General features: G+C 45.3%; 1 protein-coding gene across 2 annotated transcripts in view; it reads left to right on the forward strand.

Moving 5' to 3' along the window:
• CEP170B (centrosomal protein 170B) overlaps positions 1-14573 on the forward strand; it is a 128185-nt gene extending 113612 nt beyond the window's left edge. For both annotated transcript variants that reach the window (XM_060262925.1, XM_060262926.1), the window contains 5 exons: positions 4297-4440; positions 7836-7924; positions 9030-9123; positions 10931-10982; positions 14277-14573. In XM_060262925.1, the coding sequence (XP_060118908.1) occupies positions 4297-4440; positions 7836-7924; positions 9030-9123; positions 10931-10982; positions 14277-14515 (618 nt within the window). In that variant the 3' untranslated portion in view covers positions 14516-14573. The remainder of the gene's footprint in view (positions 1-4296; positions 4441-7835; positions 7925-9029; positions 9124-10930; positions 10983-14276) is intronic.
• The last annotated feature ends 2368 nt before the right edge of the window (positions 14574-16941 follow it).

A 16941-nucleotide genomic window follows, 5' to 3' on the forward strand; every position in this document is an offset into this window, starting at 1 on the left:
TTATCTGATACTGATGCTTATATCTCCCAGAAAGTTTCAGTCTTTGCCCTTGGAGCAAAGAAAATACGTGCCAAGGTGGCAATGCAAAAGGATAACTTTTAGATCTACGTCTACACCTTTATTGTTATTGCCATTGTATTGCATCCGTTGTTATACCTTACATGATACTTTGTGTGTTTTAACTTCTAGTTTACTTTCTTTTTTCTTGACATTTTTGTGGATTTGTAACAGCCAATGGCTAATTACAATAAATGAACTAACTGACTGAATAACAGATAATGAAATAACAGATAAGAAGGCACACATTGCCGTATGATTAAAACACTAAAAACTTAACTGAAATGTATTAAAGCCCCCTTCAATCTCTCATTGGCAGATGTAGTTTGTGCAGCGATTCACTGTGAGGATATATGTGGGTTCTAGATCAAGTCAAACCTGAACTCTCCTTAGAAGATAAAATGACTAAATTGAGGCTATCATAATTTTGGTTACATTCTGAGAAGACAAGAGTCACTGGGAGAGACAATAATGCTAGGAAGAGTTGAAGGCAGCAGGAAAAGAGGAAAGGGCCCCTTCTTTTAGCACTCTGACATGGTAGCTCCATTTTTTTTTAGCGAAGCACCACACTAGCTGCGGTTGGTCATAGGGGTCAGCAAGTGGAGGCTCCAGGGTAAGGAAATGGCCTCTGAAGTTGATCACCTTTCACCTCTGCTTTGCTACCTGGAAAGTAAGATGGATACATAAAAGTAATAGTGGATGTCGCAATGGGATGTGCGGGCAATACACTCAGAATGAGCCTCCTGTTCATCTGGTTCAGGGGTGTCGAACTCATTTGGTATGAGGGCCGGATCTGACATAAATGAAACCTTGTTGGGCCGGGCCATGTGTGTACCTATTTAAGATTAAAAGGGCAGAGAGATAAATTTTATAGGTAGCAGAGATAGAAATTTTATGAAGAACACAGACAAACCCAAATATATTTTTAAAAAAACTTTAAACATGCTTAAAACGTTAGCACTCATTGGTTTTAAAGATGCTTTCTTTGTATTTCTCCCATGGGATCCAGGGAATTGAGGAAAGGAAGCTCTGGCTCTTTCCTTCCTTCCTCAGGGGACCAGGAGGGGGGGGAGCCTCGGCCAATAGAAGGAAGAGAGGCTTGGCTCAGTAGCTCTAATGTGCAATTGAGAGAGCCTGGAAAAGCAAGCTATTCCTCCCCCCTTCCTCTCCAAGGGAGGAGACTCAGCCAATGGAGAAAATAGAGGTTTTGCTCTAGCTCCTGTGCAATTGATCAAGCCTTGCATAGCAAGCTGTTATGCAGTAGGAAGCAAGATATATGGAGAAGGAAGCAGATGACAGCCAGTTGCTCGGACCTGATTCGGCCCCCGAACTGCATGTTCGACACTGCTGATCTAGTTATTAACCTGTGATATACAGGCTTAAAAACAAGCTCAGGGCTTTTTGCACATGTGGAATATCCCCCTCTCCCCAAAATGCTTCTTTATATACCCTTTGTTCAGTTGTGCACATACAAGGCATACAGATATTACTTACTAAATTTAAAAAGTCAGTATTCCTGCAGTACTGAGTACAATTGGTTGCATATTGTATTCCAGAACAGGAAAAGCCAGACCAGAATTCCATTTTTCTTTAGTGTGATAAGTGTTTAGAAGAATAGCTTGGTTCTGAGATGATGGCACCCATCCATAAAAATAAACTGTGAAGGGTAATGGTTGATCTGGCGCTGAGCCTGTTGGTAAGTGAGGCACTGTAGTTAAGAAAATCTCAGCTAGCAATACTAGTATAGACTTCTCTTAGTAGGTACAGGATGAGCAACAGCAAATACTTTTTTACACAAAGAATGATTAAAATGTGGACTTCACTGCTGGGGGATGTGCTGACGGCCATAGGTGCAGACAGCTTTAAAAGGGATTAGTGAAGGACAGCTCTACCAGGAGCTAAAGGGAACCTACACATTCACTGGCAGTCAACTTCTGAATCCCAGTGCTAGGAGGCAACTTCAGGGAAAGCCTTGGCCTCTACGCCCTGTTGGTTGACACACCAGAGCAGCTGTTTTGGATGCTGTGTGAGGCAGGATGCTGGGCTAGATGGACCACTGGTCTGATCCACCCAGCAGGGCTTCTCCTATGTCCTGGAGAGCTACTGATAGGGTAGAAGGTATCAGGGACTGAAGGTATTGTGTTGCTATAAAGCCGTTTCATGTGAGGTGTTGGGATTTTTTTTGTAGTAGTGTTGTGGCTTCTTTAATTTGACTTTGGCCCTCTGGAATGTGCTGCCTTGTACTTTTGCCTCTGGTTTTGTCCATGGTCTGTGTCAGGGGTGGCCAACAGTAGCTCTCCAGACGCTTTTTTTGCCTACAACTCCCATCAGCCCCAGCCATCAGCCATGCTGGCTGGGGCTGATGGGAGTTGTAGGCAAAACATCTGGAGAGCTACTGTTGGCCACCCCTGGTCTGTGTGACTGTGTGTACAGATTCTGTTAATCCCGTGGCCTGCATTGATCTTTCTATCTTTCTTTTTCTTCCTAATTTTTTTTTAAAATACAGATTTCTCATTCATCTTTACGGGCAGGAATTCCATCTCAGGTGCATTTTCCATCCCATTACTGTCCCCTTCCGGGCACTGCAAATTTCTTTTAAACTTAAGTTTTGCCTCATGACATGGATCACTTTTAAGCTAAAAAAATATAGTTGACTTTCTTTAGAAGCTTGGCTGGTTTTATATTATTTCCTGCTTTGTCACCTCCCCTTTTCCTCCTCCTCTCCCTCCCCCTCCCCCTACTCCTCCTTTCTGCTGGATTTTAGAATTAGATGCAAACATTTTTATTTCCTGGCCTCATTATGTTACATATTTTTAAAAAACAGTGTTAAAAAAAGATAAGACGTGTAGGGTGAATTTTGGGGTTCAGAAATGTCTTCTCACAATTGGCTTCATCCTGGACCCCCCACATTTTCAATACAACATCATATATGGCATGTATATGTGTATAGACTCTCATGCACCCATGCTAAATGTGTGCAGTTTGTGATTGTGAAAGGCAAGTAATGTACATGAATAGGCTGATGTGTACATAAACTTAAGCCGGAAGGCTGTGGAATGGGAAAGACCAGGGCTTTTTTTGGTAGCATGAAGTCCTTTGCATATTAGGCCACACACCCCTGATGTAGCCAATACTCCAAGAGCTTACAGGGCTCTTAGTACAGGGCCTACTGTAAGCTCCAGGGGGATTGGCGGCATCAGAAGTGTGTGGCCTAATATGCAAAGGAGTTTCTGCTACAAAAAAAAAAGCCCTGGGAAAGACACAACCCTGCTAGGCTACCATGTAAGGTTTACCCGGCTTGTAGCAATTGTATTCAGGACTAATGAAAGTAAAAGACCAGTAGCAGCCAATGCTGTGGAAACAGGTCAGGAAAACATTCTATGAGATGTCACATCATGTCCCAGGGAAAAGAAAAGAACAGACAATATAGGGATAACCTTTTCCATATTGTGTATAATGCGGCTGTAGCCAGCGGTCGTTTTGTAGAAAAACAGGTGCTGAAGCTCATTAGCATAACTCATTAGCATATCCCCCACCACACCAAAAGCAATCTGATGCAAGAAACAACCCTGGGTGAGCAAGGCCTGCTTTGGCTGGCTAGAGATCCAGCCAGCCCAAGCAGGCCTCGCTCTCCTGGGTCGACCCCCCCAGTCAAAATGCCAGCAAACCACCCACTGCCTAGAATCACATAAGAAGTGGAGAAAGGGTGGTGTGGGCTTCTCCAGGGGTTAATGAGGGCTGCTGGGGATGTGGCAAAGCCCCTGGTGGCTGGCTGGCTGCCCACTCTCCTAATCCAGGGATTGTTATGCAGCTGCACCTACTATTCAATGGAAAAGGTGGGTGGGGAGGAAGAGGAGAAACCCTCAGAAAGGTTCAGGAGCTGTGCTCCTGTGAGCTCCTGCTGAATCTGAGGCCTGGCTGTAGCTCAATAACATGCAGAAGGTCCCAGGTTCAGTCCCTGACATCTCCAGTTGAAAGGACCACATAGTAGGTGACATGGAAGACCTCTGCCTAAGACCATAGAGATCTGCTACCAGTTTGAGTAGACGAGGCTGACCTGGTGGCTCAGTGCTCTGATTCAGTCTAAGGCAGCTCCGCACGTGTTCATGCGGCATTTCAGCCAGGGCGAAGCAGGGCTGGCGTTAGGGAACGAATCCTGCGTTTGCTTCTTTATTCCGCTCTGTGTTTCGTTCTTGTGAATGCCATTTGGTCATCTCCTTGTCGTTATGTCTTTTCAAGCTGGTGCAGCACATCCCCGAAGCGAGCCTGAACTACCAGAAGGTGCCTCCCGGATCGACGGGGTTCAGCGATTTCGACCAAAACATGAACGATAGCCGGGAAGAGGATCTCACGAGAAAAACCAGGATGAGGAACAGGGATGAGGCAAGTTCACCTCTCTCGGTCTGTATTTGACAGCAGTTAAGTGAACAAAACTTCTGCCTAGCTGAGATGCTTAACTAAGGACTATTTTGGGTGGGGGGTGGGGAGAATGACCACCTGCCAATGTATTGCGTTCTTCATCATTCCTGCCGAGTACATACAGAGTACTGAAAAGTCAGAGTTGACCTTAGGTGCTCTAAGGCAGGGATGTCAAATGTGCAGCCTGGGGGCCAAATTAGGCCCCCGGAGGGCTCCTATCAGGCCCCTGAGCAACTGGTTGTCATCTGCTTCCTTCTCCCTCTCTCTTGCTTCCTTCTGCATCACAGCTTGCTTTGCAAGGCTTGCTCAATCGCACAGGAGCTACGAAGCAAAGCTTCTATTTTCTCCATTGTCCTTGGGGAGGAAGGAAGGGGAGGCAGAGCTTGCTTTGCCAGGTTCTTTCAATCACACAGCAGAGCTACTGAGCCAAGCCTCTCTTCCTTCTATTGGTTGAGGCTCCTCCCCCTCCTGGTTCCCTAGGGAAGGAAGGAAAAAGATAGAACTTCCTTTGCTCAGTTTCCTGGGTCCCTGGGAGAATACAAAGAAAGCACTTTTAAGACCAATGAGTGCTAATGTTTTAAGCATGTTTGAATTTTGTAAAAAAAAATAATCTTTGTATTTTTCTGTGTATGAAGTTTAAGAACCCCATGGCGCAGAGTGTTAAAGCTGCAACACTGTAGTCCTAAGCTCTGCTCACGACCTGAGTTCGATCCCCGGTGGAAGCTGGGTTTTCAGGTAGCTGGCTCGAGGCTGACTCAGCCTTCCATCCTTCTGAGGTCGGTGAAATGAGTACCCAGCTTGCTGGGGGAAAAGTGTAGATGACTGGGGAAGGTAATGGCAAACCACCCCGTAAAAAGTCTGCTATGAGAACATTGTGAAAGCAACGTCACCCCAGAGTCGGAAACGACTGGTGCTTGCACAGGGGACCTTTCCTTCTCCTTATGACATTTATATCTCTGCTACCTAATCTTAAATAGGCACACGTATGACCCAGCCCGACAAGGTCTCATTTATGTCAGATCCAGCTCTCATAACAAATGAGTTAGACACCCCTGGTCTGCGGATTTCACTGAAAACTGATTTTAGGTAGTTGAAGGAAGGAATTTTCTTCCCTTTTGTCATCCAGGCATCTTAGAATTCTGTAGCAGGTCACAGCATTCTGAAGATGATCTCAGGAGACTTGTCTTATTTTTTTTCTCCTCCTCTGTATTCCTTCAAATATGGAAGAGGGATTTTCTGTGGAGTGTTCAAGGGTGACTGCCTGAACACTTTCGGTGCCATCGTGTAAACAGTCATGAACGTGCACCGAATATTCCCAACCGACTTTCTACGAGAACTCAGAGCCATTGATAGTATGGCCTCGTTTTCATTCTCTCTTTTCCACCACACCAGCAATAGCAATGACTTAATAATAACATGGTGGTTTTGAGTTCAATAAGAACATAAGAGAAGCCATGTTGGATCAGGCCAATGGCCCATCCAGTCCAACACTCTGTGTCACACATAAGAACAAAAGAGAAGCCATGTTGGATCAGGCCAATGGCCCATCCAGTCCAACACTCTGTGTCACGCATAAGAACATAAGAGAAGCCATGTTGGATCAGGCCAATGGCCCATCCAGTTCAACACTCTGTGTCATACAGTGGCCAAAAAACCCCAAGTGCTATCAGGAGGTCCACCAGTGAGGCCAGGACATTAGAAGTCCTCCCACTGTGCCCCCCCACCACCACCCAGAATACAGAGCATCACTGCCACAAACAGAGAATTCCAATGATAAGCTGTGCGTCACAAGACAAGGCAGTCTGTCAATGGAAGGCACTGATAATCATGGATCTTCCCCACTCCCTCCACCTGAGCTGTCCCTTCTAATCTCAGAAAAGTGGAGTAGGCTTCAGCTGAGAGGGGGCAACATTACCTTTTCTGCATCTTCTGTCAGTACAGGGTGGGGAAATTGGGGAAGATTCACAGTCAAATCAGTGTGAACAGATTGTTGGATACAACTTGGGTTGCCAAGTCGAATTCAATAAATATCTGGGGACTTTGGGAGTGGAGCCAGGAGGCATTGGGGGTGGAGCCAGAAGCAAGGGTGTGACAAGCATAATTGAACTCCAAGGGAGTTCTGGCCATCACATTTAAAAGGACCGCACACTTTTTAAGTGCCTTCCTTCCATAGGAAATAATGAAGAATAGGAGCACCTTCTTTTGGGGCTCATAGAATTGGATCCCCTGGTCCAATTGTTTTGAAACTTGGGGGGTACTTTGGGGAGAGGCACTAGATGCTATACTGAAAATTTGGTGCCTCTTCCTCAACAGCCCCCTCAGAACCCCTGATACCCGCGGATCAATTCCCCATTATTCCCTATGTGAATTGTTCTTCATAGGAATAATAGAGTGCCCAGTAGACATTTCCCTCCCCCACCCTTGCTTTCTGATGACCCTAAAGTGGGGTGGGGTGGGGAAGGCCTCCAAACCTGGGGATTGGCAACTCTCTTTCACACACACGCACACTTACTGGGTCTGGTTCCTCCACAATGACATCTGAAAAGAACAGGGGCTATGCTGCACTCTCTCTCTCTCTCTCACACACACACACACACACACACATACACACACACATTCTGAAACGAAAGCAAAACAAACGAAGGGACTGTGCTGCTGACCCTTCCCCATGAAGTACTTCCTGCTTAACTTTAAAGGCACAGACACACACACATTTTGAAACAGACCTTTTTGCAGGTTTCTAAACCTGCCAGAGCTCTAGAGGTACATGGTGGCTGTGGGGACGGGGCTTCCCCTGCTGGCTGGGGGCAGGGGGAAGCCTGTAGAACCGGGGGATCCCCCGCTGGGACCTGGGGATTGGGAAGCCTAGATACAACCCATGTTCTTGCAGGTCCTTTTCTTTTCTCATTTCATATCATTGTAGGTCCTTTTCTCTTCTCTGATAGGAATCACATCAGGGCTTCTCAAGATCCCCTTTTCTTTCCTTGTTCAAAGGACTAAACAGACTGGTGGTCCAGGGGGCAAAAGAAAGTATCTGCGGTGTAATGGAAATGTGGCTTTTTTCCTATGTGAATGCAGGCCAGGATCCAAAGTGTCCCTCAGCAAAGACAGAGCACTTCCCTTTGTGACTAGGCAGGCCTCTATCTGATATCAGCGCCAGTTTTTAATGTACCAGTGAAATACTACAAGAAAGCTTTACTGTATTACAAATATCAACCTATGCTTTTGCCAGAATCTCACAAACCATCCTCCTTTTGCAGGGAATATAAATCCTGTTGTAACATTTCTGAGAAATGCAAATCGGCACTTATTGAAGCAAATGCTGTTGTTACGATTCTCCTGTTCTGATTGTGTTTCAGGTAATTTTTGACAACCTGATGCTCAACCCAGTCTCCCAGTTATCTCACACCATCCGTGAAAATACAGAAACCCTGGCTGAGAAAATGAAGTGAGTTGATCAACCTTTAACCTGAATTGTGCAGCGGTGGAATAACACCGCCTTACCTGAGAGTTTGTGTTGCAAGGAAGAGGAAATTGGATTTATACCTCACTCTTCACTCCGAGTCTCAAAGGAGCTTGCAATTCATATTTTAAATATGGGGATGTATCTGCATTGTGCAGGGGGTTGGACTAGGTGACCCTGGAGGTCCCTTCCAATTCTATGATGGGCAAGCCCTAAAATATTAGGCTGTGTTCCATTCAGGAAAGAACTGGGAAGTATAAGCTTATGTCACAGTTTAATAAGTGACTTTGACAGAAGGCACATCTGCTAAATTTTATGTGCTTAGCAGTTAGAACCTAAGAATTCAGGGCACACTAGGCTACCTTAGGGACCGCCTCTCTCCATATGCTCCCCAGAGAGCACTACGATCCAGCTCACAAAACCTTCTGGAAGTACCTGGGCCAAAGGAGGCCAAATTAAAAACAACTAGAGAACAGGCCTTCTCTATAAAAGCACCCCAATGGTGGAACCAGCTGCCGGAAGAGGTGCGGGCCCTACGGAACCTTAGCCAAACCGCCCTCTTCCGGCTAGCCTTCTAAGATGGAGCTTGGAACAAACATCACGCCATCATTAATATAACTGAGATGCAGCATTATTAGATTCTATTTTAGACTGTTTTTAGATTATTTAAATACTGAATTGTTAATTGTATTGAACTGTATAATCGTGTTTTATTGTTTTAACATGGCTTTTGCCATGTCCTGTAAGCCGCCCTGAGCCTGCCTCGGCGGGGAGGGCGGGGTATAAATAAAATTTATTATTATTATTATTACTTTTGTTCCAGTATGTTGCTGTAAGAGGGATTTCTTGCAGCAAAGTGGAACTTCCAGTATCGCCTCCCACTGCAGCCAAAAATTCCCCCTGAAATGCTGTTCCTGAAAGATGGGGGTTCCCCAAGAAAAGAGGGTAGAGTAGGAGGTCTTCAGTAAGAGGAGGAAAGAACTGAAAAAGCCCTCCCCAGAAGTTCAGCTTGTTGCCTTGATGGTTTATTACTTTAAGTGATGATACAGTTTCTGACACTTGGATGAGATTCTATCTGTTTGGTTATCAGGCTCCTTTTCCAGAATACCGAGCGGACGTGGGAGGAGATGGAGGCCAGAATTAACTCTGAAAATGAAGTGCCAATTCTGAAGACCTCAAACAAGGTGTGTAAAATTGTCCTAAATCCTGTTCTAGGAAACTTGGTTTCAAAAGCCATTTTTGCAGATCTTCAGCCTTTGGAATTGCAAGTGCAAATACTTATCACACAGCTGCAAAGCAGTTGATTTCCCTCCCCCCCCCCCCCTTTTCAGACCAAAAAAAAAAAAAAATGGCTTCGGAAATAGCTTACAGCAAAAGTGTACACAAATACCAATTAAAATATAACATGTGAAGCCCAGATGTCATAGCTGCTTCCCCTCTCTCTGAGTGATGGCAGCTGATAACTGAAATAATGAACGAGAAATGAATGGTGAGCATTAAAATTTATGGTATAGTTACTGTGACGGAACCGGCCCGATTCTGCCTTCAGACCCTGTCCTGTCAACTTCCTTTTGAGTTGCCAACTCCTGAAGGGAGCTTGTCTTCTTCCCCTCACTAGGGCACGCTGCCACCACCTGTTCAATTTAGGGGTTCCTGACTGAGAGGAACAGGACTCCCAATCCCCCTTGCCAGTTCTGTGGCCTTAAGGTCATCTGCCAACCCAGCACCTGGTTAACACAGAGACCACAGTCCTTCTTTGGGAGACCCCTGGAGGATTGGCACCGTTGCCAACTGCGTGCCTTCCCCCCTTCCCTGGACTCCCCCCTTGAAGTAGCGTGATCTAAGGTGGTTGGGGAACCTGTGTGGTACGGAGGGACTACCTTTTTAAACAGACAAAATATTTATTTAAAGTGTATAACTATTTACAGGCATTTTTAAATACAGGGTGAACAGAAGTAATAAATGAAAGTAGGGATAAACGCTCCTTCTTTCCCTAATATATAACTGGCGCTGACCATACCATCCAGAACTGACTCACCAGTCTCCAAGACTCAAATCAAAACTCAACCTGACTGCCAGCTTCCCCTGAAAACTTCTAACTCCCGTTTCCCTCCAAAAACCTCTAATATAAAACCAAGTTCCCGCCCAGGAACTGGTTTTTCTGAGAGAACTGTGACTGGTTTTTCTGAGAGAACTGTGACTGGCCCAAGGTCACCCAGCAGGCTTCCTGTGGAAGAAGAAGAATTGGTTTTTATACTCTGTTTTCTCTAACTTCTCTTCCTCTCCCCACAACAGTTCCTTTGTGAGGCAGGTGGGGCTGAGGGAGCTCTGAGAGAACTGGGTTTGGCCCAAGGTCACCTAGCAGGCTTCATTTGGAGAAGTGGGGAATCAAACCCAGTTCTCCTGATTAGAGTCTGCCACTTTTAATCACTACACCATCTCATGAACACTGCTCTTGAGTTCCTTCTGTGGAAGAAAGGTGAGATAAAAATATTTAGATAGAATTTGAGGTTTTGAGCTGAGGGGACTGAACCCATTTACCGCTTAATTACTTTTAAGCTCTCTCTTTTCAAAATTCTTTTCAACTTTCCTTTACAGTACTTGGTGAGTAGACTTTTTCTCCAGCAGCCAGATTTACAGAATTGGGTGACAGCCAATTTGGAAATGTGGCTTTTTAAAAATCAGGTTGTGCATATGACGATTTTTACTTTTTCTAAATCTAAGGAACTGTGTTTTGTGGCTATGTAAAATTTCCATTGTAGTGCCAACACAGTGGGATCAAAAATCAAGTTTGACTAATTGGATTTCAACTATTTAAACAAAGAGTAAACATTCAAACTTGGAAGTGGTGCCCTGGTTTATACTTTTTGGTGCAGAAATCTGTACAAATCTGGAACTAAAATATAAATGCAAAAAGTGGAGTAAACTGAAATTTCCATGCTTGTCTTCACTGCTTGTGTTTTGACTAACTTTGTTGTTGCTCATTGCTAGGAGATCAGCTCAATTCTGAAGGAGCTAAGAAGAGTCCAGAAACAACTTGAAGGTTAGTTAAATCCCTGTTACTAGACCTCTCTCCTGAGCTGGATCACCAAGTCTACCCCGATCTCATAAAATCTCAGAAACTAAAGAATATACTTTGTCGTTTGGTGGAAATTCTACTTCAGTGGGTTTTTTGTTGCTTTGTTCCCAGCCCAAAATATAACTCTCTTTTTTACTGTTGCATTCCTTGGGCCTAGCCTGATCTTATCAGATCTCAGAAGGTAAGCAGGGTTGGCCCTGGCTAGTATTTGGATGGGAGACCTCCAAGGAATCCCAGGGTTGGGATGCAGAGGCAGGCAATGGCAAACAACCTCTGAATGCCTCTTGCAACCTCTGAATGCCTTGAAAACCCTAAGAAGCTCCAGAAGTCAGATGGCACTTTCCACCACCATAGACTCCTCCCACTGAACTGTACTGTACTGTACTGAACTCATCTTGCTTACGGATGAAATCACAGAATTATTAATAACACAGGATGATGCCACAGTCCCGTTTTTCCCATGCCAAGACGGCAGCCACATGCAAACCCAAGGGTTGTGTATCCCCATAGCTGTCCTGCATTTATGCATCCTATTCAGTTTTCCTAAAAGCCTTAAGAAAAATTGCGTTGTGATGATTGCAGCTGTGTACTGCTGCACCCAAGACGCAGATGAGAAAGTCAGCAAATGGCTGGAGCCACTTATGTAAATGACGGCAGCTTTAGGATTTCAGTAATATAACGGATGTCAATTCTTGCTGCTTTTGATTGCTTTGTTGAAATCCTGCCTGTATCATCCAATATTAGGACTGAGGGATCAAATTACCTTTTGCCTGTTTGCAGGGCTTTTTTATAGGAAAAAGCCCAGTGGCGACTCATTTGCATATTAGGCCACACCCCCTGATGTCACCATTGTTTTGTGCAGGGCTTTTTGTAGAAAGAGCCCAACAGAGACTCATTTGCATATCAGGCCACACCCCCTGACACCAAGCCAGCCGGAATGGCATTCCTATGCATTCCTGCTCAAAAAAAAGGCCTGCCTGTTTGTACTGAAGAGTATTGGGAATATTTTAAGATAGCCTTTAAAAAAAAAACTGAGAGGATCCCATCTTCTCAGGGTTGCGGTCCTGCATGCATGTTTATCACTTGGCAGTTTCAAGAGGCGGGCAAGGCAGTTGGCCCCTTTCCTTGAGCGCCGGGACCTCGCAACAGTGATCCACGCAACGGTCACCTCAAGACTAGACTACTGTAACGCCCTCTACTTGGGGCTACCTCTGTGCCGGACCCGGAAATTGCAGCTAGTGCAGAACGCGGCGGCCAGGCTGTTGTTGGGACTCCCGAAACGGGAGCATATATGGCCGGGACTACGTGAACTGCACTGGCTGCCGATTATATACCGGGTCCAGTACAAAGTGTTGGTCGTTACCTTTAAAGCCTTATATGGCCGAGGACCTGCCTACCTGAGGGACCGTCTTTCCCCATATGAACCCCAGAGAGCACTGAGGTCAACGGGGAAAAACTTAATGACTATCCCTGGGCCGAAGGAAGTTAAATATCAGAGCACCAGAATACGGGCCTTTTCGATCGCGGCCCCTACCCTATGGAACCGACTCCCCGAGGAGGTGCGGGCCCTGCGGAGCCTTGAACAGTTCCGCAGGGCCTGCAAGACCATCCTTTTTAAATCAGCATATTCGGACTGCTAAGAAAAATGGTAATTAAAGATCCGCCAATGCGGTCCAAAGATCTATACCGCAGTATAATTGTATCTACTAGACTGGTTTTAATTTAATGTTTTAATGTTTTATTGTTCTATAATGTAATTCTAATGTTTTATTTATTATGGTGTGTTTTTATGGATTGCTGCTAGCCGCCCTGAGCCTGCCAAGGTGGGGGAGGGCGGGATATAAATGAAATAAATAAATAAATAAATAAATAAATAAATAAATAAATAAATATGAGACGGTAGATTGCAGGTAAACATTAGGATCCAATTCCTAATGGGGAGAAACACTTGAGGTGTAGAGAAGGCTATTCCTCAGTGGAGGTTTTAAAGTAAGACAGACATCTGTGTACCTTAAGAACATAAGAGCCCTGCTGGACCAGACCTGGGGTCCATCTAGTCCAGCATCCTGCCTTTCAGAGTAGCCACCCAGTTCCTTTGGAAGGCGAACAACAGGGCATAGAGCAGGGATGTCGAACTTATTTGTTATGAGGGCCAGATCTGACGTAAATGAGACCTTTCTAAGCTGGGCCATGTCAGGCCAGGCCATGTGTGTACCTATTTAAGTTTAGGTAGCAGAGATATAAACTTTTAAAAAGAGATAAACAAACACAACTAAAGATTTTTTTTAAAAAAAACTTAAAACATTAGCACTTGTTGGTCTTAAAGGTGTTTTAAGAGAGAGCTAGTTTGATGTAGTGGTTAAGTGCGCGGATTCTTATCTGGGAGAACCGGGTTTGATTCCCCACTCCTCCACTTGCACCTGCTGAGATGGCCTTGGGTCAGCCATAGCTTTCATAGAAGCTGTCCTTGAAAGGGCAGCTGCTGTAAAAGCACTCTCAGCCCCACCTGCCTCACAGGGTGTTTGTTGGGGGGGGGGGGGGGGAGGTAGAAAAGATTGTGACCGCTCTGAGATTCAGAGTATAGGGAGGGATATAAATCCAAAATCATCATCATCTTCTTTCTTTGTATTACTCCCATGGGATCCAGGGAACTTGGCAAAGGAAGCTCTGGCTCTTTTTCTCCCTCCCCTGGGGACCAGGAGGGGAAGGAGCCTCAACCAATGGAGAAAACAGAAGTTTTGCTCTGTAGCTTCTGTATGATTGAGCAAGCCTTGCAAAGCAAGCTGAGATGCAGAAGGAAGCAAGAGAGAAGGAGAAGGAAGCAGACAAGAGCCAGTTGCTTGTGGGCCTGATAGGAGCCTTCCAGGGGCCTGATTGGGCCCCTTGAACACATGTTTTACATTCCTGGCATAGAGGCCTTCCCCTGATCTTGCCTCCTGGCACTGGGATTCAGAGACTCACTACTGTTTGATCTGGAGGTTCCCTTTAGTCACCATGGCTATTAGCCACTGATAGACTTGCCCTCCATGAATTTGTGTCATCCCCCTTTAAACCTGTCTGTGGGATGCTGTATCTTGGATTTCTGCACTGAACAGAGGATTGCTAGCTCAAAAGGCCTGTTCCAGTTCCATGAGCCTATCTGAGTTCCGTGAGACTTTTTGTAGAGAATATATTCTGGTGGGATCTTTGAGTTGTTTGGCAGCCCAGCCGTTTCAGTGATCTTAGGCTGATGCTGACAATGCTTTCTCTCCCTCACAGTTATAAACGCCATCATCGATCCCAGCGGAAACCTGGATATGATCGCCAATAATAAAACCTCTTCTATGACCACCCAATCCGCGGCAGCTAAAGTCAGGACTGCTAATAGCCTTTCTGGGTCCCCGATGGAGGCGTTGTCTCCCATTAAGAAGAGGAATTACGTGCAGAAATCGAACTTTGGCCCTTCTAATCTGCAGGATGCAAGCTTTGTTCCAGATGGGGAGAAATATGTGATCTAAATAGAATATTTTCTATCGCTTATCCCTCTTGTATGTAACTTAAACTGTGGTGTTAGTATTTGTGTATGAGTGGTTGTGGATAAGTCTGTATGGAGCAGTTCTTTAGATTGCTAATCCATTGCACAAAAGAAAAGAAAGTAAGGTACAATCTATGCTGAGTGGGGTGTGTGTGGCAGGCCTATATATATATATGCCTTTTTTAAAAAGACTAGCACTGTGGAAGAGCACATATTCAGCATAGAGGCAGATTCCGAATTTTCAAGAGAAAGCTACCAATGCGTAATTCCTCCAACGTGCCATAGCAAAATGGGCTTTGCGTGTTCAATTCCGTACTGCTGAAGCTGTACCTGTATGTAGCCTGTTTGTAGCTAATTGTTTAGTTGTATAGGCTCTCTGTTTTGGAAATTCTACCTTTTGGACAGGGGGCAATAGGAGGGGGCTGCTACCGTATATTATAATTTTCAACACAATGGTTTATATCTGCCACTTCACTCAAAATAGCGTGAAGATTTCCTCCAATAGAAGGGGCACAGAAGGTTTCTTTGGGGAATCCAGGAGCGGTTTCATGCAGGCCCCCTTCAGGAAGACAGGAAACAAGGATGGCCATTAAACCATTCCAGTTTTGTTAATGCCCCTTTCACTCTACCACCAGGAATGCTGATGATCAGGGGTGGAATTCTAGCAGGAGCTCCTTTGCACATTAGGTCACACACCCCTGATGTAGCCAATCCTCCCAGAGCTTACAGTAGGTCCTGTACTAAGAGCTCTGTAAGCTCTTGGAGGATTGGCTACATCAGGGGTGTGTGACCTAATGTGCAAAGGAGCTCCTGCTAGAATTCCACCCCTGCCGATGATGGAGAGCAGTCAATAACACCCCCCACCCCTCTGAATGACTGTAATTCACTCAAGAGATGCATGATCTATAGATCTAGAGGAGACAATGCAATCATCAGGTCAAGGTTTTTCATAACAGTGTTGCCAAAATTTTTATTCTGTCACAGCATCTGCTGTGTTATCAAAGCTTTATGTGGTCCAAACATGGTCCCCCCCTCCCCATAATTAACAGAACTCCATATTTCTTGCAGATGATTCTGCAGTTCGTGAGTTTGGGGAGATTACCGAGGAAGTAAACACCTCTCCCCCCTGCCGTTTCATGTTTTGAATTTTATCAATATCTGTCAGCAGTGTTCCATACTCTGAAGTTTGTACATGCTTTTTACACTTGTGGGAAGTTATGTTCGTGTGATGCCAGGTACAGTGCCGGCTCCAGGATTTTGAGAACCCTCAGGTGAGGCCCTCATGGAAGAGTGCTGTGGCTCACTTGCAGAGCATTTGCCTTGCACCCAGAAGGTCCCAGTTCTCATCAATAGTTTTTAAAAGAGATCAGGCAGTAGGTGATGCAAAAGATCTCCCACCTGAGACCCTGGAGAGAGGCTGCCAATCAGAGAAGACTATATTAATGATCTCATGGTATCTACATGTGTTCCAGTCAGGGCTTTTTTTGTAGCAGGAACTCCTTTGTATATTAGGCAGCACCCCCTTGAAGCAGCCAGTCCTCCAAGAGGCCCTGTAAGAAGAGCCCTGTAAGCTCTTGGAGGATTGGCTACACCAGGGGTAGGTGGCTTAATATGGAAAGGAGTTCCTGCTTCAAAAAAAAGCCCTGGTTCAAGGCATGCTCTGTAAGCCCTGCCAAACTGATACAGCATACGGGTCACGCAAGCTGAGAATCCTCTCCTGCCACCCTGTCTTCTTGGGGGCTCCATTCAAAACTAAGAATCTCTCTCTCTCTAGGGATGACTGTCCCTTTTCTGGCCTTGGATCTCCTGCAGATGTCTTATTTTGCCTCTTTCTGGAGCTGGCTGTAAGACCGGAATATTGTTGAACATGGTCACAGCAGCTGCTGCAATACCTTTCCTTGTTAAACTTGAAGTCTGAAATCACAAAACTTACTCCAGGTGGCATTCCAGTGGTCCCTTTGCGTTGCTTATGGATGCCAAAATTACAGCTGCCGGCATTGCAGTTGGTATTTTCTTTTAACGGGTTCATAATTTCAGCCTACTGTGGTTCCCGTTTTGGTGTCAATTAACATATGCTCCAATGCTTGGTCTGTTCCAAGTGGTCATGCCAAAATGGAGACGGGAATTGGAGCTGGCAGAGCCCTTGTGAGAATCAGGATGTCCGAGCAAAAGCGGTGATGGTGTATTTATGCTCATTCCGTTGCTCTCAAAGCTGTAGTTTAAGCCTGATGTCAGTGCCATCTTACAACTGTTGATTCCAGAGACAGGAGTCCTGTTGGGCTTCTAGGAAATAAATGTATTGGATAGCTGGATTTTAAATGCAGTGTTATTAGTACCATTTTTAAGTTTCAAGCACTGTAGTTGTGGGTAATGCTAAGACGGATGTGCACGCTGTTTAAAAACACAGCA

Source organism: Heteronotia binoei, chromosome 21 (assembly GCF_032191835.1).
Source record: "Heteronotia binoei isolate CCM8104 ecotype False Entrance Well chromosome 21, APGP_CSIRO_Hbin_v1, whole genome shotgun sequence".
NCBI lineage: Eukaryota > Metazoa > Chordata > Lepidosauria > Squamata > Gekkonidae > Heteronotia > Heteronotia binoei.